This window comes from Xiphophorus hellerii, chromosome 12 (assembly GCF_003331165.1).
Source record: "Xiphophorus hellerii strain 12219 chromosome 12, Xiphophorus_hellerii-4.1, whole genome shotgun sequence".
Lineage (NCBI taxonomy): Eukaryota > Metazoa > Chordata > Actinopteri > Cyprinodontiformes > Poeciliidae > Xiphophorus > Xiphophorus hellerii.
The window spans coordinates 22,203,707-22,226,601 of NC_045683.1; the positions used below are offsets into that span (position 1 = coordinate 22,203,707).

Here is a 22,895-nt window from a genome sequence, read left to right on the forward strand (position 1 = left end):
TGATTAATCTGGTTAATCTATCACAGCTATCACTTATGAGTTATTGCAATAATAAACATCAAACCTGAATACAAAAAAACTGTAAGGGACTAAAGGTTTTGTTCTTTGTGTGGGAAATGTGTGAATGTTTTTTGGTGTTGTTGAATCCTGAAGAATATAGTGGCGTTGTTGTCAGTTCCTACTTCAACTAGACTGTAACATAGCCGATATAAAAAGCGAGAAAAGAGTGGTTTTGAGTTATTCTTCAAAGGTTTTTCTGCGTTATTTTTTACCTTTGCTGTGGCACAGTGCACTAAATTAATACAACATCTCCAGGTTTCATTTAGTTGACGGAATTGTTCTACCGGTGGCAGCAGAGCTTCGGATGGCAAGTAAAAGAATCGTTCTTTCCCTACAGCGTTGTGCGCATGCGCGAAATATAGTATAAGCGTCCGACATTTTAGTTTCAGCAAAAAAGATACTGGAAATACTTTACACGTCTTCCTGTGACTTTCTGTGTTATAAGATTTATATCACTTGAAACATGTCCACAGATGCAGATAAATTGTACACAACTTTTTACATCCTAAAAAAAAAGGATGTAAAAAACCCCATCATTTTAATGTGTACAAAGCATTAAAATAAATCATCTTTTTGGCAATAGCCATATGAACATATATAAAACCTCTAACATTAAACTACATTTATGAAGAAAATCCCAGGATAGGAATCAGATTTCTATAGTCATACCACATTTTTTTTTTTTAGCTCCCGTGTTTGTACAGTCCCATTTGCAAACAACGCTAATGTGTTATGGCTGGGGGGATGTTTGATGATTCCTCTTTGCACAAAGAGTTTGTGGTTCTCTCTTAGGCTCTCTCTGTGCATTTTCGCTATGCGCATTCTTTAATCAGTTAATTTATAAATGCCCTTGATTATCTTTCAATCACAAAGAAACAAGCACAGATATTGAGCTCTAATAAATTCACATTGACTTTTATGTCCCTTTTCCTACACATTAAAGCAGAGTATATACTTTCACCTTTTTTTTCCTGTCTCAAAACATTTCAACAGACCTCAACCAAGGTCGCCACTTAACCTCATTTTCAAAATACAAATGAAGTTCAACCATTTCACATTCTAAAAGATAACAATGTGGACGGATATTTTCATGTAGGATCATTAATAACTTAATTGATCCATCGATGTGGAATGATGTATTTTTCTACAATCCTATTTGTTAAATCTAAAATTTGTGTGCTTCATAAAACTATAATGCTAACAATCCCATATGAAATCAGAATGGAAAACTAAGCAAATGGCAATATACAATTCTATAGCACATTTTTAAAAAATGGAGTAGCCAAAGTGCTGTACATCAAAACAGAAATATGTATAAAAAAAGAAAAACATACAAAAGGTGAACATATAACGTAAACGGCAGGTGCATTTTAAGATGCCGTACAAGACAAGATCACAGTGTGTTGAAAGCCTATGAATAAAAGCGTACTTGTAAAAGAGATTTAAAAACAGGAAGAAGAAAAAACACATCAAATTACAATATTTTTAAATAATGGTCACTGATATTTTCAGTTTAAAAATAATTTACAAACATTTGAATGTCATCTCATGTGAATAGTTACTTGAAACACAAACCTGAGATTCTGTTCTTTCTTTTTTTCCCCTCTTTTTTTGTGGTTTTTGTGTCCCAGCTTGACACCCCATGCAGCCAAACCTAAACTACATAAATATCACCAATAATAACAATAAACTAAACACTAAACAACACAAAGACAAAACCAGTGAGGACAGTAAGCACCGTCCCACATTTATCACTGTAAATCCATCCATCCATCCATCCATCCATCCATCCATCCATCCATCCATCCATCCATCCATCCATCCATCCATCCATCCATCCATCCATCCATCCATCCATCCATCCATCCATCCATCCATCCATCCATCCATCCATCCATCCTTGTTTACTGCTGGCTAACAGTCTAGCTAACAGTCTGGGCGAGAGGCGGGGTCACCCTGGACAGGTCGCCAGTCTGTCACAGCACTGTAAATTGTTTTTGTGAAATAGTAAAACATCAATAGGCGTTGAGAAAATGTCAATGACAAAAAATTATTCTAACATCCCTATGAAGGAGATAAACCGTTTGCTCTTGCACCACAGAGGGGTTTTTGTCATGCCGTGACTAATGATGGATGACTGCTGCTTAATTACACTGTGAGCCTATCCGTTATCTCTGCTTGCCTGATAATAAATGACGCTTCTCAATACTCATAGTGTGTGAAATAACAATAATACATCATGGTCATTTTGAAAATTACAACTACGATGTGACTTTGGGAGGATTGCTCCCTCACTGTGAGTCTGGCCTATATTGTCATATTGTCTTTATCCTGTGTTTGTGTCCATTGTTTCCGCAGCAGATTATCATATTAATCTGAGGAAGATTTCTTTAATCTCTAATGGCATCCAAAATGAAGGAAACATAATAACTCTGTTTTCTCTGAAAAATAATGCCAGAGGAAATCTGCTTACTTTGGACTTATACGGTGGCATCCCTCGCCCCAGGATAGTATGGGACGGGATGTGGGGGTAGAAGCCCTGTGGAGTTTGTCCATATGGCACAACAGTTGGCACATGTATATTTTTTAGGTCTGGTTGGCGCTCTGTGTAATCTACTGGGATGGAAATCAGAGCTTAATCTCTTCTGATTTTGCTAACAGAGCATGTCAAACACGACTTCTTCTCGTTTACACTTCCAGTGCCCATAATGTCACCATATTCGAGAGTTGACATTTTGTCAAGGAGCCAATTGTGCAGCCTACATTGGAAGGAGAGTGTGTGTGGCTTCTGCACCTCCGGATAGATTTACTCCCGACTGACGTGTTGTGTACGGTTGGCTGGTGAAGCCGTGAAGCTGACGAGGTCGACGCCGCATGCCCCCCACCCGCTGTGGTCGCATTTCAGTTTACAGATTTCTGCCTTTGTACGGGAGCTTGAGGGAAACAATGTGGTGGGGGCGGGGGGGTATTCTTTTATGCATCCTGTATCTGTGCAACTGCACGGGAGTCAAAGTAAACACCACGCAGAGATCAGAGGAGAAATGAGACTGGGAGGAGGGGATGGAGGGAAGGACGGAGGGAGGGAGAGAAGGTGATGGTGGGGGTTAGGCTGTTTGTGTGACACTGTGAGAGAAACAGTCGGAAGGAGAAGGAGGAAGAAGAAAAAGAAGAAGAAAGGATCCTGTGTGTGCGTTTGTTTCACCTCCTAATCAGTTTTCCTTGGGGACCCATCAGCAGCAGCATCAGTGGAGGAAAGTAAGGAGGAAAAGAAACGTCTCCCATCATAAATCTGAACCTCAGACAAGTAAGAAATGCTCTAAAACTATTCTGCTTATTGATCATTGTAAATGCCGAGAAATGAAATCTGCAGAATTGTTCTATTTATGTTATTATGAACTTGATTATTCCATCTCTACTTCCTGTCTATGTGCCTCTTTAGAAATATTTGACGTGAAATGGCTAGTGGATAGTGTTTCATATGAGTAACACACTTAGTGAAATCATTAATGCTGTTACAGGACAGGGAATGGGTTTTATGGAGTTGCATCGATTATTTATTGGAATAGGGCTATTATCATTCTCATATATCGCTTAAATTGTGCAGATGAACCATAAGTTTTATGTTTTTGTCACATAAGATATCATTCAGCGGCTTTAATCTACTAGAAAGACTGGATTTCAACCTCAGCAATGCTATATTTGGTTCTGATGAAAAATACTACACTTGTTTTCTTCTTCTCTTTTACATCAAAATGTGATTCAGTTCTACCTTGAAGTCCTGGAAAGCATTAAGTTCAACTCAGAAAATTGCTTAATGCACCTTTCTGTTTCAATGTGCAGGATTGCTGCATCTCACATCTGTGTGTCGCGTGATAGGAACACGGATGAGCAACCCAACGTATGCATGTGTGGAGAAATCAGGATTTATGATGTGGAAACTCATTGTAATTATCAGCCAGAGCCAGCTGTCTTGTTTGAAGCAGCTGTCTATTAAAGTAGAGATAACTGACTCTGGTTTCTCATCGAAACGCCAGTTTACAAATGAGGTCATGCAGTGGAAGCCTGTGAATGATATTAAGACCTTTGTCTGAACTGCGTTCACACATTTTTGATCTGAAAGTAGCGCACGAGGAGAGGCGTAGGGCTTTTTGATGACCGGTCCTGTGAGAATCTGTCTCTCCCTGCCCCAGATTCTGTCTCTGAAAAGGCTCCATGGTTAGAAAAGGGAGCAGGCAGCTGGAAAGCAGACGCATGGAGACACACGTGATGCATCCCCTCTCTCTGCACGGTCGCCGCGTGAACGAGCTACCTTACAAATTTCACAGTTCAAAGGCTTTAATGAGCTGCTGCAGCCTGTCCATCATCCTGGACTGGGAGAGCACCTTAGCGAACCCAGCGGTCAAAAATGATGGCTCCTCTACACGCTTGGCTTTCATCGCATCACACAGACAACAAAAGGAGAATGTTATTTTTAGCAGCATCTTTGAATTAGCATATGTTCAGTGTGAGCGTGCGCTTAATAAGAGAAAAAAAAAACCAAACAAAGTTACGTTGTAGGAGACGCCGGAATTTTACAGTGCTTTGCAAAAGCAGTCAGCCACAAGATTCGGTGAATTTTGGTGTGATTTTATCTAACAGACCAATTTAAAACGGTGCTTAATTTTGAAGAAGAAGAAAAAGGATGCTTGGTTTCATTTTTTATTTTTTTTTTACAAATAAAAATTTCACATTTGTATTCGGTTAATCTAATGTCCCTAAGGAAAACCCAGAAGTCACATAATATAAAGTCATCAATTTAATCTCCGTATAAATCCAGCTGTTCTGTGAAGGCCTCAGGCCTTTATCAGAGAACATTAACGAACAGGCAACATCAAGACCAGCAAACACAGCACACAAAGAAGTTTAAAGCAGGGTTAAGGTATAAAATAACATCAGAAAAGCTTTAGACATCTCAAATCCATAAAGAAGATGGCACACCTGCTGCCCTACAAAAACATGACCCTCCACCTGAAGTGGTTTACTTAGCAATGAGAGAGAAGCAGCCTAGAGATGCTTGGCAACACCTGAGCTGCTTCATTATTCTGTACTCCATACATCTGTCCTTCATGCAAGAAGAGGCATGAAAACTGCCACTGTCATGAGAAGCCAGCATGTCAGGGTCAAAGTAAAGGTCACGGCCAACATTTACAGAAGGTTCTCTGATCAGACAAAAGCAAAGCTGTTTTTTTTTTTTCATGTACGTCAGAATGTTTTTTTACACTGTATGACCCAGGTCTCACCTTCTTCTTGGTGAAACATTGTGGCGGCTGCATCAAGGTGTGGGGATGGTCACCTTCAGGTCAGACATGAAAACTTTTCAGAGTTGATGGAAATATGGGTGGAGTTAAACACAAGGCAATCCTGGACTTAAAAAAAAAAAGAAAACTTTTGATGCTACAAGAGATTTAGACTGGGTGTTAGATTTACCCTCAGAGGAAAATACCAATGTGTGTCTCACTCTTTTTTTTTAAACTTGAGTGACTCATAAATATTTGTCTTCCACTTGACATTTTTATACTATCTGTTTTGTGATACGTCACATGTAGATTAAAATACATAAGGTAAGGCACTGCGGTCAGCTATATTGTAAAAGAAGATTGCAAAGTTCCAGATGGATGATTATTACTGGAAAACTACAGAGGAGTGGATGCCTCAGGGGGGAAACTCAGCCAAAGTGCATCCACTGAGGAGTCTTCCCATCAGTTAAGAAGCGAGAAGGCAGGAGCTAATGAAACAAACACTTACTGACCAGCAGATTGCGCCCGGTTTAATGCTCTGGGCTGTGTGCAGCCGCCTGAATCAAGTTGGCAGCGACGAAGATATGACCATACATCACTTGCTGCTGATGGGGGTGTAAACCTCCCCAATTTTGGCAATACGAAGCCGCTTTTCTTTCGCTTGTTCAGCCGTTTTGTGCAAATTCCTGCAGGGAGGGGAGGTAGAAATGTTTAATAAGTTTCCTATAGTTTTAACTCCTGCTGACACGTGCAGAAAAGGGGCTTGTTTGTGACCCTCTTCCCTGAGAATCACAGGAGAAGACTGAGGGAGGCTGCTGATGAGTGGTTGCTTGGAGACTGCTGTAGGTGGATTATGAAATGCACAGGCAAAACAGAGGCTACTCACTCCGCTGGGAGCGTATTGAGTTGTGTAATAACTGGAAATGTCAGTTGAGGGCAAGAAGAGGGAGGTGGAGTAGAAAAACGTTCGGAGAGTGAATAAAAAAGCAGCCACACAAATCCCTAAATGAGTCTAATTAAATTCTGTCTGAAAATGTCTTCATGCGTGATGTTTTCCGCTGCTGCTCAGACCCGACTCCAGTGACACTGTCTAAGGAGATTCTGCACAGATCAAGGCATTGCTATCACAGCCTGTGTTTAGACCAGCCTAACCGTGCATGTTTATCTCCTAATCTAACAACAGATGACAGAAATGGACGCCCCTCTCGCCACTCCGTGCAACATCCAGATCTGTGAGGTGACCTGTGACTCTTTCCGCATCATGTGGGATATGCCTCCAGAGGACACAGCGAGAGCGACGCATTTCTTCATCGACCTGAGCCGCAGAGAGAACAGGGATCCGAACCGCTTCAAACACAGGGTCTGAAACTGCTGCGTTACTTCATCCTCTACCTGCAGGGCAGCTGCTCTGTCTCCATTAACATCTTTTCCCCATATTCAAATCGGCCAAAATCAAAATTCTCCACAAACACTAAGCCCAGTTTGGTTAGTGTAATGGGTCTCATTTCATCTTGGTATTCTGCATTTGTTGGGATATCAGATTTAACACAGAGTGGTTGTGCCCTTTCAGTCGCTTCCAATACAGGCAAAACGGAAAAGGGATGCAGTCAACAGCTGCAGGCTTGTGACTCAGTTGTGAATTGTTTCTCTTTAAAGTGAACTAAAGCTGACAAATTCAGCTGCAGCAGTGAGCCGTTTGAGACCAAATTGCATCTAGTGCACTTTGAAACTGCTTAATAATAAAAATAATAAGAAGAATTTTTTTGTCACGGTATATACAGTAAATATCAAGTGTATAATGTGGTATGTCTTATTAAGCTAATAGCACCTACCAGCTTCAGTCTCTGGAGCTGCGCATCTGTCTGCACACCTTTCACAACAGATTTATTTCAAATATTTTACTAATTAACACAGATGTGTTCATATTAAGCAGAACCTCAGGCTGTTTTAGACTTGTTCACATTGGTACTGTAAGAACTATAGGCTCATAGATACAATGACTAATGATGATATTTTTTTGTGTTCTGGTTCCCAGTTCACAATTTAGCGCTAGATTAAAGGACTACTTCCGCGTTCTGTTTGAAATCTGGACAGCTTTTGGTCATCTCTTTAATTCATAAAATACTAAGTCGTCGCACACTGGAGAGGGATTCTTTAAAACACAAATTGAGATAAAAAAATATATAGTTCTCTTTGTGAAAAAACAAAAAAAGGAGCTGAGGAGAAGTGGAGTTGGAGAAGCAAAGACCTTTCAATCAACTGCCTGTCTGACACTTTGCTACGCTTTTCTTGCATTTCTACACTCAGTTTCATTTTGATGTCAACACTTTCACTCAAATGATATCCACGTGCACATAACATGTGGATGGTAAAAAAAAATCCCAGTCTCTTTTCCTTGCAACTGTAAATCTCTGATAGTGATTATGGCTTATTGCTTCAACCTGCATCCTGTCATTGAAAAAAAAAGAGGAATCAAAGCAGGGGTGGGAATTAGAGAGATGTTTCAGGATCGAGGTTATTTTCCCTCTCAGGCAGCAATCGACAAAGCGGCATAAACAAACTTTTGCATCAGAGATGTTTCCATGGATATGTGAGTCGCTGAGCCGGTAATTAGCTGTGCTGCTTAGCGGCCTTGGCCAAAACAAAGCTGCTGATTTGATTAGATGTGTCCTAGTTGCAGCAGCTCTGGCTTGAGAAGGAACATAATGCTAATAATGGAGCGTTTATGCTGAAAAAAATAATGATTTCACAATTTTAAGTATAATTTACTTCCTTAAAAGTCAATTAAACAATCATCCCCTCTCTGGTCTTCAGGATGTCCCAACCAAGCTGGTGGCCAAGGCTGTCCCACTGCCCATGGCGGTGAGAGGACACTGGTTCCTCAGCCCGCGGACAGAGTACTGCGTCGCCGTCCAAACAGCCGTCAGGCAGTCGGACGGCGACTACCTAGTGTCAGAGTGGAGTCCGGTGGTGGAGTTCTGCACTGGAGGTAAAACTCATCAACTCATACAAGATAAATACGCTTTAGAACTCTGAAGATAAGAGAAAAGTATTCACACCCCTTGAATGTTTTCACCATCCATCCACTAAGATGAGTGAAATTTATTTGGGTTGTATTGGATCGACCAACACAAAGGCTTTTTTTTCTTTGTTTTTTACAAAGATACATTTGAAAACTGTGTTATGCATTTGTTATTCAGTGTGATTGTAGCAATAGTTTTACTGTTTATTCTTTTGGAATCTAAAAACTACGTTTAATTTTATCGAATGGATTAGGAGCACGTGTGAAAATCACTTTTCAAGCTTTGCCAGATAATCCCAGTTTTTTTGCAACATTGTCTGTAGCCTTGCTGAATAGGAAACCTCCACCCTATTGACTATTCGTAAGTCTTTTGTGGCCTCTGATTGTTTTTTTTCCCGTGATCACTGCATTTAGCTCGATCTATCTTTCCATCAAGTCTGATCAATTTACCTTGTCTTACTGAAATGAACATCCCAAGGATATGATGCTTCCACACTAGATTTCAGCACCAATTTTATTCAGGACACCAATGTTCACATCTAGGTGTAATGAGGACTGAATGCAAAAGAACATGACAATGGTTTATGTAAAAAATCTTAAAAACTATGCATCATTCATTTTTCTTAACAGATTGGGTTGTTTAGCGCATAAAATGCATTGAAGTTTGTAGATGCAACCTGGTTCAAAGGGTGTGAATACTTTTGGGGGACCATATATTCTAAGCATCTGTCGAGGAGACATGATTTTTTTATAACATTTTTGCAGACTATGCAATGGAACACCTTCAGCAGCTCCTTGACAAGGCCAGTGGTCCTGCAGGACGATTGCTGAGATTCTCTGTGTTCTATCGCAACCAGCACCCAGAATACTTTGACTATGTCAGGTTGGAGCTGTTATCCTTCTCTTTGATCTGATTGGTCACACCAATCAAAAGAAATCCTCATTTTCTTTCTGTGTCTTGCATTAGGAGGGAATGTGGGGGACTGATGCGTCCGGCCCTGAAAGACACCAGCGGTAGTCATGGATCTCCGATCAACGGCAAACTCCAAGGAGTCTTCTTCAGCTGCAACACAGAGTTTGACACGGGGCTCCCTCCCAAAGACTCTCCGTACGGCCCCCTCAGATTCCAGATTCCAGCCGGAGTCCTGCTGAACCCAAACATCTGCCTGTACTTTGCAGACTTTTACTGCATGTACACGGCATATCATTACGTGGTGCTGGTGCTTGCGCCTGTTGGCACAGAGGGAGACAACTTCTGTCGCACCCGCCTGCCGAGGCTGGACTTGGCCTCCAACCCCTTTCTGACCTACACTGCCCCCCAGAGGCAGGGGGAGGAGCCTGTGTACTGCCACGCCAGTGACGTGATCCTGGAGGTGCTTTTCACGGAGCCGGTTCACGTGGATCAGGGCAGTGTGGAGCAGATCAGTGGGCACCACCAGCTTATGAGTCTGACCACAGCAAATGCCAAGAAAGATCCAAGCTGCAAAGTGTGCAACATCAGCGTGGGGCGCTGAGGGAACCCCTGATAAGTTGATTTTGAGTTGACAGTTTGAAAAGACCCAGAATTGGACAAAACAGCTGATGAAATTATGGACTAGTCAGAGCATGGTAGAGAAATACATCTCTTGAACTGTGTTAAAGCTTCTTCCCACCCCACCTCCACCCTGAAGTGGAGGAGTTTTTTATATTGACCCCTTGGATAATATATATTACAGAGCTCTATACCTACTCTCCAGGTGTCTTCATGTGTTCTCCTGCATCCACAATGTTTCTGTTTCGTCATTTCTTCCACCATGAATTTGATGTTACTGCCTTTCAGAAAAAAAGAACACTGCACAGATTTTTTTGTTGACTTCTCGGGATTCCCTCTCTGCCAGGATTTCTGCCACCTATAACCTAAAGATACAGACTAATGTGCTGCCCCCTTGCTAAAGATGCGCAAATAGCCTTAAAATCAATTTTTCTGCTCATTGAAGTTTTTCTTTTCCTTTTAGAAAAATCCTATGATTTTAATTTGTGGATATTTATTCAGTGGGGGAAAACACAATGTTAAAATAGAACTGCTTTTCACATATTCATTGGTGGCACAATCACTGGTAACCCTGCTGTCAAATACTTTGTACAACCTTCCTTTGCAAAAAGGACAGTACTCAGTCTCTCCTAGAACATTTCTGATAGTGGGATAGCATACACTTAGTGAGAGAGATACTTGACCACTGCCTTTTGCATAATGTCCATGGAAGAAGGTTGGTTTTGTTTGTGATAACCCTTTTTTATTCCCAGTAGCAATCCATTTTAGTTGGATTTCCTGCCGTTTCAAATTGTTGATGATGCCATGTACTCTAACAAGGTTTCATAGCGAATGCACATGCATGCATACACATGCACATTGCACATAGTGAATGGATCTGGATAATGTGTCGGTAAGCTTACAATGCACAGGCAATAACAGCATGTGAAAAGTTGTAGGCCTCATAAACAGTGGATTGACTATGCAGTTATATTTATATATTTAAAAAATCATATCACTCTCATTAAATTATATTTATATCAATTGCATATATGTCAAAAACCTGTCTGTCTGGAGGGTAAATTCTCTCTGTGTGCTGCACACTTCAAGAAATGAATGAGACAAAAATACACTGTAGTTATTCTTACATCACAATACCAAGATTTTATTTTAAAATTAAAATGTTAATATTAATTTCCAGTCACTAAAAAAAAACATCATTAAACTATTACGTTATTATTACTAATACTAAAATAATGCAACTATTTATTTACAAAGAAACAAGAAACATATCTTAAAGGGAAATTCTGAGGTTAATTTAGAACGAGTGTATTTTTTTTTTGCTGATTCGTGATTTGATTTCTTTAACTCTGAATTCTGATTTTCTAAATGCCTGCTTTATCTTTAAGGAGACTTTTGGGGAAAGAAATAGAGGAATGAACTGTAAGTGTGCCACATTTGGTCCTTCATCTCTGGTCACCCTTCAGTAAAAAGAAGCATCCTAGTTCGGTCTGTCAGACTGAGCTGTCACCTCTCTCTGAGAATGGAGTTAGAGGAAGCAGCAGAGGAAGCAGTTCCCATACTGTCATCTTTCTGAAGCTGTCAGTAATATCTTACCACACGGCTGTACGGTAGAGAGGGTCACGCTGGGACTGGCTGGGGGTCTCTCTTCTGGTGCTCACCTCAGAGTATCTGGTCTCTCGACTTCTGGACTGAATTGTAACCAATTAGAAAAAGTGTCTAGCTGGAATATTGAAGAATATTAATATCAATAAAAATAAAGTTATCAAAATTTGACCAAGTTGATCCACGCTTGGTTAATACAACTGAGTAGAATTTCTTGACTTTGGGTTTCTCTTAGTTCATCGTTGTGTGTTTCAGTGACCGGTTCCAGCACCGGCTAAAAATCAAATTATACAAATTCTTCTTTCAAACCGTTTTTAATGAGTTTTATAACATTTCAGTGTTTTTGTCTGTTTTTCCAAATGTTTCTGTTTATGTCTTTCAAAGGGAGAGTAGATCGTTCTCATGGTAATGTGACAAAAAGCATGAATTATTAGAAAGTCTAGACAACTTAGAATAAATAAAAATATACTTTAAAGGTAGGTGTTACATCACTGATTTGGTTAAAAACTATGATTCCTCGTGAAATGTTTCTCCCCCCGCTGAATAAATGTGCACAAAATGACTTCGACTTGACTTCGCCAAGAATTATATTGTGCGATGATTCTACATTGTTTATAATGAATTTTAAGGCTTTTCCACAACTTTACCAACATCTGTACTTGTTGAAACTCTCTTTGAATACCTTCATGTTGTTGTTTCCCCCCTTTATGATATTGCTGTTTTCGTCATTTGCTGCAGTTTCATGTTCCTGTTTGTCAGAGACTCAAGTTTCAGTCAAAAAAGTAAAGAAAGACATACATAAATTATCTTTACATGACTTCTAGAGACTCCTGGTGCTCTATAAACGTGCTGCAGAGGCTTCTGCTTCGAAACCATCAATAACATTTCAAAAAGTCAAATCATCTTTCACACCTATGATGCTAAAACCAGTTTTCTGATAGCATAAGAGTTAGAACTGGGTTGTTGCTCATAAAGTAAAGGAAGGGGACAGGAATCTTGTCAGACTATAAACAGTTTAGCTCAGTTAGCCAATCTTAGCTGAGCTGTTTAGCTCAGCTAAGATTGGCTTGAGGCTTCTGGGTGTGTGTGACGTCCCAGTCATCTTTGACCTATGTGGGAATGCTGGTGATGCCTGCAGTCCAAGGGATCCCTCTGCTATTGCGCAACAGTATGAGATGAGAGGCCAAAGAGTGGGTCAGGACACAAGAATGTGGAGTGAAAGGAAATGGCACGTGAGAGATGGAAGAACGAATATTTATTTGAACAAAGCACAAAAACAAACACGTTTAAGCTAGAAAAGTACGTTATTATATGAAGAATCAAAATAGCAATGGCATATTCAGCTACTTCTCATGCCCTTTCACTTTTCCCATGGCAGAGATGTGAATTCACACACACCAAAATGCTGTAGTTCTGCCCGTTGTTGTTGTCCCAAAATGGCTCACTGTGCCCTGCGGGCAGATACATTAGGCAAAACTCTATCTTCCTCTTGGCGTCCAACACTTTAGGAATCGCTATATCGAATTCAAAGATGTCGGTCTGGGGTCCTCCGAAGCGTTTCTGCAGGAACGTGCAGGGGACGTCCCTGTAGCTGTACCAGGAGTCAAAGGTGATGCGCACGCGCACGTCCTTCTGGAAGCTGAGGTTTCTGACTCGCGCGCTGCCTTGCAGGGCCTGTTCGGTGACGGCGCAGCTTTCCAGGGTGACCATGCTCTCGGCGAGCTTGGCTCGGAAGGACTGGAAGTCCAGCGAGGGCTGGGGGAAGCCCAGCTTGAGCTGCGTCCCCGGGCAGCAGGTGCTGACGGTGCAGCTGTATCCGTCCCCCGTCATGCTCCCCAAACCCTGCAGGGAGGGCAGTGGGCCGAGGTCACGCTGATCCTCCTCGTGGGAAAACACACGCACGGCAGTCAGGGAGAAACCCAGCTTGTCTGCAAATACTACACGTCTGTTCTTGACAGGTATCAAAATGTCGCCATCATCATCATCTTCCAGGTCACTCAAGAAAGGTGAGAAGGGGTGACTCGGATGGTTGGCGACGTAGACGGGGAGCTGATCTGTTGCCGGGGGTCGAATGCAGGGCCGCTGAGGCTTCAGGATGGGAACCCACACGTGGGGACACAAGTGTTCACGCTGGTTCAAGCACAGTCGCACTGCAATCTCCACAAGTCCCGCCGAGTGAGCCATGGAGCCCAGGCCAACCATCGGCAGAACACTTGCAAGGAGTAAACAAGGAAGTTTAATAAAGACTGCTGCACTAGAGGTGGGATTAAATTTGCAGTACAGTTTGGTCATAAGATGAATGAAAGAGCACATCTCAAGATCAAAGGGAATGTAAACATTTTATTTCATCCTCATTGAAGGAGTAAAGCCAGACATAAGATCCCGCAGGTGCAGGACAACATACTTACGCTGGACTGGACATCTCCATGCTGGCGGAGTGATGGTGATGTTTACCTCAGTGGGCAAGCCTGTGTTTGAGACAAATGATGAAGCATGTCAGCATTACTACAAACCTTCTGTTTAGTTTTTGTTTGCCTAGATAAAGAAGAAAATACAAAAATGTGTTTCAAAACTCCCACTTACTAACTCTCAAGCTCAGGAGGCTGGGCTACAGGCTGCGTTATCCCTCTGTCTGCAGGACCAGCTGAGACTGACTCCTATTTTTACCAGCTCATTCAATACAGCAGAGAAGGCTCTGCCCAGTTCAGTATCCTGACCAATCAGGACCAACAAAGAGATATGTTTGTGTTTCTTTGCTCTTACAATATGTACACAGATCCAGTGTAAAATTATGACCACCCAACTAATAATAGTGCGTTGGTCCTGGACACCACTAGACTCCTGAAGGATTGTTGTGGTATTTGACACCAAGATGTTTGCAGCAGATCCTTTAAGTGCTGTAAGCTGTGAGGTGGTAGGACCTGTGCGATCCATAGAGTTCAAAAGTTGGGGTTATATGGAGCATCAACGAATTCATGTGTTTTGGTCTGAAATGTGCAAACCGACATCTGAACAAAAGCCAAAGACGTTGCGAAGACGTTGGCTGAAGCTGGTCGGACAGTGTCATTATCCGCAGCGAAACGTGGCCTGTACCGAGATGGGCTGGAAGGCCACTCAGCGAGTAGGAAGCCATTACTCCCAAAGAAACATAAGAAGTTTGCAAATTTCTTCATCTAATGGTGAACTTGTTTTTTTTTGGATGCTTTCAACAAAACAAAACAAACAAACAAAAAAAAGGATTTTGTGTTTTAAGATGAAACAAACTATGAGAAAATGTGATTTAGCTGATCTCCACATGATCTCTTCAGCCGTAAGCATTCCAGCGTCTGTATGGCACTTGTTAAGCTCTGCTGCACGTGATTTTATTCTGCTTTACGGAAACTATCCCAGTCATGCTGGGCTCTATTCTCAGACACGTCAGTCGACACCACTCTCCACAGAGGTCTGAGCTTTGAGTCAACCCTCTCTACTAGTTGGCACCTGGCTTGTCTCGCAAAAGCATGTGTGACACTGAGGAAGGCCAAGTTACCAACGAGTCCCAGCGAGCAACACTTTTATGATCCACGTCCCACACGTAGAGCAACAGAGATGCACTTGGCAGTGGCAAACAGATTTGATGCCACTTTGAGCATTTGATATGACCTCAAAAATATTGTACGACACACATATAAACCTGATTTAGTTCCGATTACATTAACAAAACAAAACACTCTTAAAACCAGCCAGTTGTTGCAACAGTTTAGGATTTATTAAAAACAAAATTGCTAATTTTACTCAAGATCATCAAGATTCTAGATTGGATTTACGGTTGGACTTTGTGTCACACCAACATTTGGATGTGCTTTAATCAGAACCAGTGGTACACAAAGTTCTTTCTCTGGTTCAGCTGATGTGAATCAAGCAAATGGTGATGCTCGAGTCAGGTTTGTTAGAGATGGGAGAGACCAAAATATGTAGGACTTGTGTCCTTGAGGACTGGATTTAGACACCTCTAATTCTAAACCATTGCACAGCTGCTCTCGGTATCATGTCTTAGTTATTGTTTTGTGATAATATTCTACATAGCAAAGACAAAGAAAAGTATGATATATTGAAAACATTTCCTAAACAACCGACTGGAGCAAAACAAAAAAACAAAAAGAATCCCCAATTTTAATAACTTTAGTAAAATATACCACTTTTATTTCAGTTAAATAACTGATTGAGCAATTAGAAATTATATTCATTCATTAATTTGGCAAATGACCATCCTGCTCAAATAAAACACTTAAACACAATTTAGTTGTGTAATGAGTCATCTCCTGAAATTAGTTTTATTATAAAACTGTGCAGATTGAATATCAAGCACTTTCAAGGACATTGCACAGGTATCAAGTACTTTATAAACCTTGAAAACACCTTATTGAAATTCAAGCATTTTCAAGCACCGGTACAAACCCTCTAAATGGTTTAATTTCAGATAATTAGTTGTGCTGGATTGTACTTAGAGCAGGGGTCTCAAACTCCAGTCCTCGAGGGCCGCAGACCTACAGTTTTTAGATGTGCCACAGGTACAAAACACTGGAATGAAATGGCTTAATTACCTCCTCCTTGTGTAGATCAGTTCTCAGAGCCTTAATGACCTAATTATTCTATTCAGGTGTGGTGCAGCAAAGGCACATCTAAAAGTTGCAGGACATTGGCCCTTGAGGACTGGAGTTTGAGACTTTACCATAAGGAAGGGTTGACAACAAAAGCACACCACACTGTTCACATTTATTCGTAAAAAGCTTTAAAAACAACGTCGAGTTCAGAGCTGCAGCAGTCGCACGAGAAGAGTGCGGGTCAATGTGACGGCACTTCTAAACACGGTCGCTCGCTCTCTCTGTTCTTTATCACTTCCAACTGCAGAGCAATTACAGTGAGGCCAAACAATAAGCACTGATTGTGCACCCTCAGGCATGCTTACATAACAATGCTGCTTCAATAATTACAGCTCACAGTAGACAATGTTTATTCGGCTGAAGATGAAATGCGTCGAATGTACAAATGTATATTTACAGGGGGAAGTTAGCACACGGCGTACGAACGTTTGCTGAATTTCAATTAACTTAGGAACACACAGACGCACGAGTTCACGTCGATCGAACGTCGCCTCTTAGGAAACAACCGTTTTCCTACACAAACGAGGGCACAGGAAGGCAGGAGCTGTGGTGCCAAGCGAACTGAAAATTACTTCCCCTTCAGGTCATGGAAGGCATCCTGTTATCGAGCGGCGGAAAAAAGGTCCAATAACGATGATGAGTCATACTGATTCAGTGATGCAGAAAGAATCTGGGAACATGGCAGGTCATACTCTGGTGCGCGTAAGGCAACGATCTGAAAACTTAAGCACACTTCAGTTCTGGTGATTATAATGATCCAAAAATAACAGCACAGCCCTGCAGAAGCGGGATTCTTCTACGCCGTGTGTCAAGGCGGTGGTGTCACAAACACATCTGGATCTGTGTGACAAGAGTCACTCCTGTCTGAGGAGCAGCTCTCCTGATGTGATAAATGTTGATGCAGCTGTCCTTTCTGTTTCACAGGGCGAAGACCTAAAACGTAAAATTGTGTCTGAATTAGCATTTAAAAAGAAACTGTGATTCAGAAAAAGATTCATATGCAGTGCCTTGCAAGAAATCTAGTCCCTAAAACTTTTCATACTTAATCACGTTGCAGTAATTTAACTTCAGTGTATTTTATTGTGACTTTGTCATAAATTAACACAAAGTAGAGAAATTGTAGTAATTGCAAAATAGGCTATATGAATACTTTTGTAAGTGTTACAGTGTAAACAAAGACATTGTTAATTGGTTCTAAAAAAATAAAAACGTAATAAATCCAAATTTCACCGAGAATATAAAAGCTACAGAAAATGAATGATCACAAAAAGGCTTAAGGTTCATTATTGATGATTGCCCTCATGCATCCTTACTTACCCAGAGGTGCTCAAATTAACTGCACAGCTCCACTTGAGACCAGAGGCGCTACAATGCGATACCGCATCAGGTGCTGCGAGCCCTCTTCAAGATCCACAACAAAGTCTCTGATATAAACAAAAGAAGACTTTTCTAGAGTGTCAATACCAGGCAAATATTACATCACAAAGAGGGGAGGTGGCTACACTCCCCCCTGCTGGAAACTTAGCCGAATGACAACACATGAAGAGAACCTTAAAAGATAAAACAAGCACCTCTGTTCATCCGTTTCAGGCTCGATCAGAATATTTTCTTGCCGCTCCTTCACCCGCAGAAACACAAAAGAGTCCAGGGAGGGCTCCGGCACTGGGGTTACAGTAAAACAAAGGGTTAAGGATGCTGGTCAGAGATCATTGACGGCACAGAAAAAAGACGGATATTGTCATTTTACCTGCTTTGAGCATGTCCACAGCCTGCAGGTTTGGAGGCATGCGTTTCAGGGCTACAGCCTTCAGGTAGGTTTCTGTGTTGGCATAATACCTGGACGAAAAAGTTATTTTTTTTAAAATGATGAATCTTGTAACACAATGCGGGCCACATTTGCTGCACTCACTCTTTGGCAAAGGCAAACTCCTCCGGAGAAAGCAGAGACGGCTGACCCTCGACTAGAGACTTTTCTCTCTCCAGGACGTGGGGGAAGTACTTCTCAATCTGGGTGCGGAAAGCGCAAACGTCAAGACACCGGCAGAGATGGCGGCGGCGTTTTCATACGCGTTTTAACGGACCTTCTGAAGGCGGGATCGCAGGTAGCTGCTCAGGACGTAGCGGATCCTGTCTATCTCCATCCGATGGAAGCCGGCCTTGGCGTCGCCCTTCTTCACTCGCTGCAGGTTAGCTTCCTGTTGGAGGAAAAGTCAGTCGACGGATTAGGGGAAGATAAAAAAATGTTTTAGTTCAATTCTAAAATACTTTATCAGAAAAGTAATCAAAATTTTGTTGTAACTCATATCGTCCAAGTGTCTTCAACGAGTAGAAAGATGCAGGAGTCGACGACATGGCTTGCCAATTATGACTTGACGGGAGAAATGGTTTGAACTTACTCCTTCTTCTCCCCGCATCCACGAATCCTCCTTTTCAACTGCTCTGAGATTTGGGGCCGCAGTTCAAGTATTACTTGAGAATTTGAACTGCTAATCGTCTGCTCCCGGTAGTAAAACAACCACTTTCTACCGCAGTTACACATTATAACAAAGTGAAAAGATAAGAGATAAAAACCCTTCCAGCTGCACAGCATCCGAAACCAGCAGGAGTGATTGTTCAAACGTGCAACACCTCAACCCAGAAAAAAAAAAAAAAAGAACAAAAGTCGACAAAAAGAACAAATCAAAATGTAACAAAGATACTCCAACATGCTGCAACCATTCGCAGCGCAATTCTAGAGTCTAAACAAATAACGCTGCGTGAGTAAGACGGGCAAAAATCTAAACATCTATTTAGAGCTGATAATATCACAGCATGTGGTTCAGTAGTGAATGGTAGTTGTAGATGGGTCATGAACCTGAAGAATAAAGACACATGACATACACAAACATGTTTATGAAGTGTCTGCGGTTTAGATCATACCTCACAAATGCTAATAAAGACTTCTAGCGCTCACTGGTTTTATCCATGATGTGCTCATGGCTCAATGTTGTGTATTCTGCATATTTTAGTTATAAATGATGTTTTTAGAGCCTCACTCTTCACTAAAGATGCAACTCAAATGATGAAGCAGTACTTCTGACACTTGTTGGTGTTAACAACGGTGAAATCTGTCACCACTTTTATTTGATTTAAAAACTAGCTTATAAACTGTCCTGAAAGAAAATCGTATTACTGAGGAAATGGATGATGATTATTCCACATACGGACAATGTTGTGAGTCCTGCGTGTAGCAGCAAGACAATGTAGCAAGTTCAGCTATACAGTAGCTCAATTGGAGAAAATGTGAATTTGTTTGCATTTACTGCCCAACTCTGATCATCTTACAAACAACTTAGCATGTAGAAGCGTGAATGTAGCATACAACAATACTCCTCAACATAGTTTTGGTTTCCTACGACACCCAGTATTTCTCCTACTTTAGCCTGTAGAGTAGCACAAGCTGTAACTCAGAGGTATTCCCCTGGTACTTACCATATGAGTCAGCTGCTCCATCACACACTCCACCACCTCTGACCTGTTCTCCAGCAGCTCCGGGGAAAACTTCTCATTCAGCCAGGCCTGAGAGGCAGACACAGGTAGCGACGCTGTGAGTGCAGAGCTAGTTGTGTCTGCAGAAAGGCCTTAAAAGACCCGTATGCGACCGCAAACGGTGTCATTTTCCGAGTCAGTGGCTCACCTGTTCTAGCTTATCGATCAGCTCCGCCGGAGTCATGACGTCCTCCTGGCTGTCATCTTGGTTGATGTCGCTGCCGTCCTCCGTCAACGCGTCCGACATTGTTCTGCTGTAAAAAAGCCCGCTGCCTAAAAGTTAATCACTTAAAAATATGTCGTGTAGATTCTTACACTATTTTATTTTTTTTTAAAAAAAGATTTGGGAAAACCCACTTGGACAAATAAGTCTGAGGTGAGGACGGCTAGTTACACGACGGCAGGAAAAACCTTCTTGTTTATTCGCGCCACTGAGACTCTTCTCGCGGGAGTTAGGTTTGGTTTTAAACCCCGAGTTATGTCTGTCAGGCAAGCCTTCTCGCAAACCTAGTTTAATATGTACACCTGCCAAGCTGGATACTTTACTAAAATCCTTTAGTTTCTTAAGACAGTGTCAAGATTTTGTAATTTTTTTGCACTACCTATATGAATTTATACTACTATAGAACTCGTATTAAAATAAAATTAGAAACAAGTCCACCTGAAGTACATAACTCGGGGACTATAATTGCTCTACTAACACTCTTCATGCTCCTTAAACTTTTTTAAAAATGTTTTATTAGGATGCACGTATTTTGTTTGGATTTCACGAAATAGACCAACACAAACTGGAGCGCATATATAGAAATTTCGTTGAATCCTGTTCAATGACAATAAATGCTATCTTATCTTATCTTACCTTATCTTATCTAAAGCGGAAGGTAAGGATACTAATAAAAATCTACAACACCTGGTATTTGGCTTCTTTTTATTCGATGACACCCTTCAAAATAATCCAGTGTAACCAAAGAGGTTAGGGTTAGGTTATCAAAAAACATTTTTTTTGTAATGTTTTATTCATCATCCAAAATTGAAAAGAGTGTGACACAATTGCAAATTCATAAAGATGCTGGGAAAGCAGAGAATTAGAGGGGAACACAGAAACAGCTAAAATGGCTGTGGTAACTCTAGAGCAGGGATGTCAAACTCATTTTCATTTTGGGCCAAAAATCTGAATGTTCTTAAAGGGCCTGTTGTGCCAGGATACATTGATAAAACCACTTAAACTGTTAAAATAGCAATAAATAGCTGTTCCTCCAGACTTTTGTGATATTTTTGTGTTTTTTTGCAGTCAAAATGACAGATTGTGTGCCAATTTGGAAATGTTTGTAAGGAATTTTTATATTTTTCTAATACATGATATTAAATGTGACTTTTTATTATGGACTATAACTTGACATCAAGTAAGGCTGAGGCAGCAGTCATTTAAACTTAATGTTTTTGACTCGTTTTGAAAAAAATTGCTATAAAATCAGAAAAAAAGATTTGGAGATTTGTTGATTTTGTGTGAATTTTGAAGATTTGTGAAAAACTGGAAGTACTTATTGATGTAATTTGGAGTTTAAATGGCCACCAAAAAAAGCTACGGCCTTGAGTTTGACACATGTGCTCTAGAGGAACTCCATAGATCTAAAGCTTAGATGACAGGAGGACAACTACCTGTCAAACACCTGCATGGGAAAAGTGGCAAGAGAAAGGTTATTGTTGAAAGAAATAAGTTGTCCAATTTAGAGTTTGCAACAAGAAATGTGAGGCACGCTGCAAATACGTGACAGAGATGAGACTGAAATGAACAGAAAACTAATACTGCATATCACTTTGAACTCACCAGCCACATTGTGGTGGCAGCATTATGGTGTGGGAATGGCTTCCTTCAGCAGGGACAGGGAAGCTGGGTTGCGTTCAAGGGGTGATGTTGAGCTAAAATGCTGAGCAGTGAAGACAATCTGTTGTAGATCGCCACAAAATCACGTATTAGAACGACTTGATCCAATTGATAATCTGCAGCAACACTTAAAAATTGATTTTCACAGCTTCGCATTCAGTGTTGACTCTGCTTGAGAAATTTATCACTTAAAATATACTGAGGTTTACAAAACAGAATATGAAATAGTCTATTTGTCTATGCCGGCATCTCCTTGCTGGGTCCCTTTGGGGATATGAGGGGATTTGGGTGTGATCAGAAGGCAGGGTAAACCCTGACAGGTTGCCAGTCCATCACAAGGCAATGTGTTATAGAATGATGTTTTTCTTAGGATGAAAACAAATTTCACAAGGGAATTCAGAGCTCTGTGATAGGAATGTATGGTTTGTGGAGTTGGCTTACAAAATAGTTTCTAAAAAACTAATTGTCCTTTACATATTATTCACTGCATAGTAGTAGGTACAAAATTCAAAGGAACTTCAACACCGTAGTTATAAATCTTGGTAACATACATTTATACTCTGAATGCCAGCCTTGTCATTGGAAAATCATTTGGACTCCTAAAGTTACTGCCCTTGATTATCACACCCATATTCGACAGTAAAGGCAGAAGTAAATAGACAAGAGTCTTAGAGATAGAAAGGAAAGGCAAAACTATGGTATTTTTTCTCCCTATTGGTCATATTTCATGACAATATTTAACTATGACATCACATTTCACTCATTTTCTAGCATTCTGAACCCCCTGCAACGCAGTCACTCGAACTGAAAATGAATTTGAATCCTCAGTGCGAAAATATTACATTTCCGCAAATACTTCCTGGGCCTAAACATGACGTTGTTTTTTTTTTTCTTCTTCGCAGTTTTACTTTACATTTACAAGAATTTCTGTTATCCGCTCCACTACTTCCAGCTGTTTTAGACCACATTGTGGCTTGCAGCATAATCTCATTTGTGTGATTTCCTCTTTCTATTTCCTCCTCATTGCTCTTGCCTAAGAATTCTTTGTTATTTTCACCACCGACGAACTTACTTCCACCCTGCCCATGCCACAGCAGTGACGCTCAGCATCACAGACCACAGCGGCGCGTCGTAAGCTCTGCACTGCAGGGCTTCTTTGTTCAACAGACAGAGTTCAAAACTCAGAGTAAAAATGTGTTAGCAGAGACTAAATCTATAACAGCAACAACAAATAAATCGGCCCTGTTAAATTTTTTTTTACCATAAATCAACAAATAATTTTCCCCCAAAAAAGAGAAGAAAACAGTTTTTCTATAGATCTTTGTTTATTTCTTTCTTTTCATTG

The 22,895-nt window shown here is 40.9% G+C and overlaps 3 protein-coding genes across 3 annotated transcripts; 1 reads left to right on the forward strand and 2 right to left on the reverse strand.

Moving 5' to 3' along the window:
• Nucleotides 1–2,635: 2,635 nt before the first annotated feature.
• Nucleotides 2,636–12,311, forward strand: phyhip (phytanoyl-CoA 2-hydroxylase interacting protein). The gene is made up of 5 exons (XM_032579700.1): nt 2,636–3,364; nt 6,520–6,696; nt 8,151–8,325; nt 9,124–9,241; nt 9,326–12,311. Exons 2-5 carry the CDS (start codon nt 6,520–6,522, stop codon nt 9,870–9,872), a joined length of 1,017 nt encoding a protein of 338 aa, XP_032435591.1. The 5' UTR covers nt 2,636–3,364; the 3' UTR covers nt 9,873–12,311.
• A 419-nt stretch (nt 12,312–12,730) lies between these two features.
• ppp1r3c2b (protein phosphatase 1 regulatory subunit 3C2, duplicate b) lies at nt 12,731–14,202 on the reverse strand. The gene is made up of 3 exons (XM_032579502.1): nt 14,078–14,202; nt 13,903–13,962; nt 12,731–13,706 (listed from the first exon to the last, which is right to left on the reverse strand). The coding sequence occupies exons 2-3, from the start codon at nt 13,920–13,922 to the stop codon at nt 12,845–12,847; spliced, it is 882 nt and encodes a 293-aa protein (XP_032435393.1). The 5' UTR covers nt 13,923–13,962; nt 14,078–14,202; the 3' UTR covers nt 12,731–12,844.
• Nucleotides 14,203–16,230: 2,028 nt separating this feature from the next.
• gins4 (GINS complex subunit 4 (Sld5 homolog)) lies at nt 16,231–20,096 on the reverse strand. The gene is made up of 9 exons (XM_032579503.1): nt 20,023–20,096; nt 19,814–19,919; nt 19,609–19,695; nt 18,219–18,332; nt 18,047–18,144; nt 17,885–17,973; nt 17,709–17,799; nt 17,455–17,561; nt 16,231–17,070 (listed from the first exon to the last, which is right to left on the reverse strand). Exons 2-8 carry the CDS (start codon nt 19,910–19,912, stop codon nt 17,465–17,467), a joined length of 675 nt encoding a protein of 224 aa, XP_032435394.1. The 5' UTR covers nt 19,913–19,919; nt 20,023–20,096; the 3' UTR covers nt 16,231–17,070; nt 17,455–17,464.
• Between the last annotated feature and the right edge of the window lie 2,799 nt (nt 20,097–22,895).

Coding starts and splice junctions, on each gene's coding strand:
- ppp1r3c2b (XM_032579502.1), bottom strand. CDS start 13,922: ATGGAGATGTCCAGTCCAGC. Junction 13,707..13,902: donor ATGGAGATGTCCAGTCCAGC/GTAAGTATGTTG, acceptor ACTCCTTGCAAG/TGTTCTGCCGATGGTTGGCC.
- gins4 (XM_032579503.1), bottom strand. CDS start 19,912: ATGTCGGACGCGTTGACGGAGGACGGCAGCGACATCAACCAAGATGAC. Junction 18,333..19,608: donor TGGAGCAGCTGACTCATATG/GTAAGTACCAGG, acceptor TTCCTCCAACAG/GAAGCTAACCTGCAGCGAGT. Junction 17,800..17,884: donor TGTGGACATGCTCAAAGCAG/GTAAAATGACAA, acceptor CTGTAACCCCAG/TGCCGGAGCCCTCCCTGGAC.
- phyhip (XM_032579700.1), top strand. CDS start 6,520: ATGACAGAAATGGACGCCCCTCTCGCCACTCCGTGCAACATCCAGATC. Junction 8,326..9,123: donor GGTGGAGTTCTGCACTGGAG/GTAAAACTCATC, acceptor ACATTTTTGCAG/ACTATGCAATGGAACACCTT. Junction 9,242..9,325: donor GAATACTTTGACTATGTCAG/GTTGGAGCTGTT, acceptor GTCTTGCATTAG/GAGGGAATGTGGGGGACTGA.